The sequence below is a fragment of the Erithacus rubecula genome, assembly GCF_903797595.1.
Source record: "Erithacus rubecula genome assembly, chromosome: 3".
Lineage (NCBI taxonomy): Eukaryota > Metazoa > Chordata > Aves > Passeriformes > Muscicapidae > Erithacus > Erithacus rubecula.
Window position 1 is genome coordinate 56,047,218 of NC_136689.1, and position 4,856 is coordinate 56,052,073.

A 4,856-nucleotide genomic window follows, 5' to 3' on the forward strand; every position below is an offset into this window, starting at 1 on the left:
TTTACTGAGAAGAAGTGGATTTGTATAAAATCATGCACTTTTAAGTGTCCTCTCCTTTTTTGTGAGCAAGTAGTGCTTGTGTAAGGTGTATGCAATAGATATATAGCATAAGTTACAATACCTCAGATGATTAGAGGCTATTCAAACAATAGTAAATTCAGCTGAAAAACTAAAGAAAATTCACAACTAACAATTGAAGGTGTATTTCTACAAAAGACTAAATTAAGTTCAGATTTGACAGATCATCTCATCACAACTTTACAATTTTACAACTTTAACTCATTTTGTTAAATGAAGTACTGAACTTCTCTAAAGTCTCTTTGAAGGACTTGATCAAGTAAGCTCCCAGTTCATTGTTTGTCTCCTGAACAGCTGCATCATAACTCCCAAAGAGTGGCGTTGAAGCCTTCACATCCTCTCTATTTGCTTGGAGTAAAATAAGGTTAAGCTCCTCTGCTACTCTTTCATATTTTTGGTGATCAAATCTGCAAATACTGGCATCATCAATGGGGTATGTGATGCCAATAGGGTAGCAATCCCTTGGAACTGGGAACTCCACATTTTTCAGCATTGGCAGTTCACAGAGAAATGTGAAAAGGTGTTTAAGTGCTTGGGATGACAGAGGGTTTCCAATAAACTTGAACTCCTGGAGTTTTTGACAAGGGCTTAAACCTAAAATCAACATGTTGACATGACTGTCCTGGATGTTACAGTCCTCCAGGGTAAGATTCCTGAGCACTGAAGAGCAATGGCTGAGGAGCTTAAAGAATGTTGATGGGTAAAGCCCAGGTATATCGTGACCACTCAAGTCCAGGATTTCCAAGTGGTTGGCATGGAAGCTATTGGCTAAAAAGGCCATATCAGCATGGTTCAAGGAGCAGTTAGAAACATCCAGCATCTTCAGGGGAGTTTTTAGTGGGCTGCAGAATTAAAGAGAAAAAAAGTTTTATGGTACAAAAATGTTGAAAAGCTACATTTACAAAATTTCATGCATCTAGCCACATTATGAATGCAGATATCTACCACTTAATTTTTCAAACCTCTCTTGAAAACAGGACCATGTGCCAACAATAGCAAGCATATTTTCCTCCTGAAATTAGTTCCATTAATTATCTCCTTCTTTACATGATTCCACTGTGCTATTTTAATGGGGATTAGGGTATTAACATTCTATGTATCTATTTTTTAAGCAGTTATATGTTGTCCAGTGCCTGTGGTTTGCTGAATTAACAGCAGATTACTACTACCATAAGATCATTGGTACCTGCTTCTTGTAGAAAGCTGCTATTATTCCAGAGATTTAGATAATTTCCATTAAGGAAGGATTAATTCCAATATGAAAGCCAATCAGTATTCTGACACTATTCTGCTTCTGTTTCTAGCTGGTTTTCTTCTGCTACATTTTTAAATACCCAAGAAGTTTACACATTATAGGTTGCAAAGAGACCTTCTAATGGAGAAGGCTGGAAAAAGTGTAACTGAGATTACACTCAGATATTCACACTAAATACAAAATAGTTCTGACAAATGAAAATCAAGAAATTGCTTTCAGCCTTACTACATCTTAGTGAGACTTCTGCCACAGGGCTCAGCTGGATCAAGCTTAGAAACTTGCAATTAATTTCAATTGCATCAATCAATATATGCAGTATGCTACTCACAAAATCTAAATAAAATGGCTTCTATGGGTAGAATTTTAGACCAAGGTGACTTGTCTGGATGAAACTTTCATCTGCCTTTTTTTTTTAGATGCTCTGAAAAGCTTACAATTAACTTATTTTCTGTTCCAGTATGAATACTGCTTGCTAGTAGTTTGCTAGCTTTTAGCAAATTGCCAATTGTCCAAAGGAATTCATAATGAATATTCATATATCAGCTTGATTTGCAGTACAGAAAAGCATCGGATCTCTCTTGTCTTGACATCAAGAGACACAACAAGCAACTGAAATCAAAATCTCAAATGAAAATCTACTATTCCCCTGCCCTCCTTAAAATACAGTATCTGTAGAAAAGTATATTTACTGACTATTCTTTAGAGGATAAAAATTCACTAAAGATACTCCAAAAACTACTTGGAATACAACTTGGGACTTGCACCAAAGGCCAATGCAAACTGATTAATACTTAAGTTGAAATAAAAATTCTCTGAGTATAATAGTCTCTTGTGGTAGCTAAAATTATACTCTCACCAGATGGACTCTGGAAGAATAATCAAAACTAATTGGCTGCCAATTCCCCCCACCAAATAATCTTTCCCAGCTTCCTGCTGCCCCCTTCCCATGCACACACCAAGATACACCCACTTCCTTTACTCCCAGAGATTCTCAGCTTGCTGGTGGCACAAAGTGCTCTTTCTCACAGTGTGACTGAAAGCAGAATGACCACATTACCTGAGAAGTTTCTGTATTCTTCCAGTGAGTATAGAAAATGACATACTCAGCTCAGTGAGCTGTGACATTTCACCCATCTTTTCTCCAATGTTAGAAAGCATCTGTTCATCTGTAGCTGTGAACCTCCTCACATTAAATGTTCGTGCTGGCAAGGTCAAGGACGTCAATAGAGGGAAGTGGATGCTGTTGAAGAGCATTTCCAAGTGTTCCATTTCCAAGTGAACATTATGAACTATTTCCAGTTTACGCAACAAGGAGGGATCAGTGAGTTTTATGATATAGAAGAATTTCTGCAAGGTCAGGTTATCAGATCTGAATGCCACACAGCAGATTTTCAGTGGACAACTGCATTTCTTCAACAGGGCCTGCACAACCAGCTCATAGTTCCGCTCTGTAACAAACAATTCAATTAGCACATTGATACTGATTTCAAAGGTACCTGGATTGCACTGTGCTTGTTGCAGGTAAACCAGCAGTTCTGAACAAAGCTTAGAGAGCAGCTGTGTCCTGGCCCACCTGCCCATTGTCTTCTTGCACTTACAAAACTGAACTTCAACATCTTTTATACCCGTCAGGTCGACCACTTTCAACTTTTTCATGTAGGGAGAAGACTGATTCAGCACATAGTCTCTCAGCCCTGTCAGACAGCTTTCCAAGCACACTGAGCATGTTCTATGGCTCAGGTCTTCCTGGTAGTCCAGAGTAGCTCCCAAAAGTTTTCCCATATTAAAATCAAAAAGTGGCCAGTTCTCTACCAAGTCGTGAATCACTTCCCCTTGCTCCAATAAATAGCTGGCTTTAAAAAGAAGCGGAAAAAGATCATGGGCAACAGCACCGAGACTCTTCCTGGCAAACTCTGCATTTGACACAAACGCTTCGGCGCTAATGAATCGGAGAGACTTCATTGTTGTCCTGGACTCCTTAGTGTCATGGAGAGTGACTTCTATATTTAACTAAACTGGTTGCTTACAACCTTCTATTTTTATCTGCAGCTGCTGTTTTCTGCTAGCAGAAGCCTGGGAAGCCAGAGTGAACAGTCACATGCTGCTTTCTATTTTAGAGCTATACTGTGAGTCTGCAGTAATCATCTGTGAATCTTTAGGCAGAGAGCTTTTAAGCCCTTAAATATATCAAAGATAAATCAAGTAAATACAGACTGCTACACAGAAGGAACAGTTAAATCAGTGGACACATACATGAGAATATTGCTGTATGTTTTTTATGCCATACAAAAAAAAACCACTCAGAGTTCCACTTAAATACATAACAGGATCTGTATTCCACTTTTTTCCCATGAAAGGTGTTCTGGGGATTCACATTTCATTTCAATTGGGATGATTTCCCAGAGTTAGCATAGAACTCCCCCTAAATACTTCGGCCATAAGGAAAGACTGAGACACAATAGTCATTGAACTACCATGTCCCTCCATTTTGCCCTCTCTGTCAGCAAGGAATAGCTGATACAGTTGCTGCAGTGGGAAAGACAAAAGGCTCTAGAAGAGCTCAGAGCCTTGGTGATCAGGACACTTGCAGTAGGAGACTGAAGGCTGATTACAAGACAAGCTGAACGAAACTGAGCACTGTTAAAACTCTCTCATAATTTCCAAGGCAAGCATCTTACTGCTCTTGCTTTGAGCAACAGATAGTATTTTCTTTCCTGTTATTTGAGAAATTACTGTTCCACTGTGATACTGAGTGGGAAAACGTTCGAAATATAGCTAGGCCAGGAGAAAAGCCTCTGTCACCCACCAATCACAAGAGCAGAGATGATGCTTCTTTCTTTCAATCTGGCACTTGCAGAGAAAGCAATGATGACACCCCCTTAGCTCTCATGTGTTTGCTAGGCAGCCAGTGGGATGGAGACTTACTTCCAGCTGTGCTGATCCTGCTTTTCCAGATAATTCCACATCTGTTTTGCTGTGAAAAATTCACACCACACTTCAAAGATTTAGTTTCATTTTTCTTTTCAAGAAAATTCCTTACAGAATATTTGAATATTTTATTGAAATTGAAAGAAAAATCCCAAATATGCTTTAAATTACAGGGAAGGGACATCTTTATTAGATTGTTTCATTCTGAAGAAGCCTTTTATTTTTGCAGATTTTTGGTTTGCATTGTTTTAATTTTGCCTTCAAATAGATGAGTGGTAAAAAACATGCAAGGTGGAATACATAGAACTTAACAAGCTATTGTGTATTTTCCTCTGTTTTTCAACTCCAGTTCATGAGCACCCAATGATGATGATGATGATGATGATGATGATGGTATTACAATATTTTGTGCAATTTTATAAATGCCGAAAATGGCAACATATAACTGATCCCTGTATGACAAGAAAAATGTACAAATTTATTGAAACTTTTGTCAGTTTGGTTTTATTGCCTTTCACAATGGAATAAGCTAGTCACTAAGTTTTTATCTATTTACCTAGTACATTTAGGTCCCTTTGTTTCCCAACTTAGTACA

The 4,856-nt window shown here is 38.3% G+C and overlaps 1 protein-coding gene across 1 annotated transcript; it reads right to left on the reverse strand.

Moving 5' to 3' along the window:
• Positions 1-221: 221 nt before the first annotated feature.
• LRRC14B (leucine rich repeat containing 14B) lies at positions 222-3,357 on the reverse strand. Its single transcript, XM_079300656.1, has 2 exons — positions 2,391-3,357; positions 222-920 (listed from the first exon to the last, which is right to left on the reverse strand). The coding sequence occupies exons 1-2, from the start codon at positions 3,293-3,295 to the stop codon at positions 275-277; spliced, it is 1,551 nt and encodes a 516-aa protein (XP_079156782.1). The 5' UTR covers positions 3,296-3,357; the 3' UTR covers positions 222-274.
• Between the last annotated feature and the right edge of the window lie 1,499 nt (positions 3,358-4,856).

Coding starts and splice junctions, on each gene's coding strand:
- LRRC14B (XM_079300656.1), bottom strand. CDS start 3,295: ATGAAGTCTCTCCGATTCATTAGCGCCGAAGCGTTTGTGTCAAATGCA. Junction 921..2,390: donor AGAATACAGAAACTTCTCAG/GTAATGTGGTCA, acceptor TTAATTCTGCAG/CCCACTAAAAACTCCCCTGA.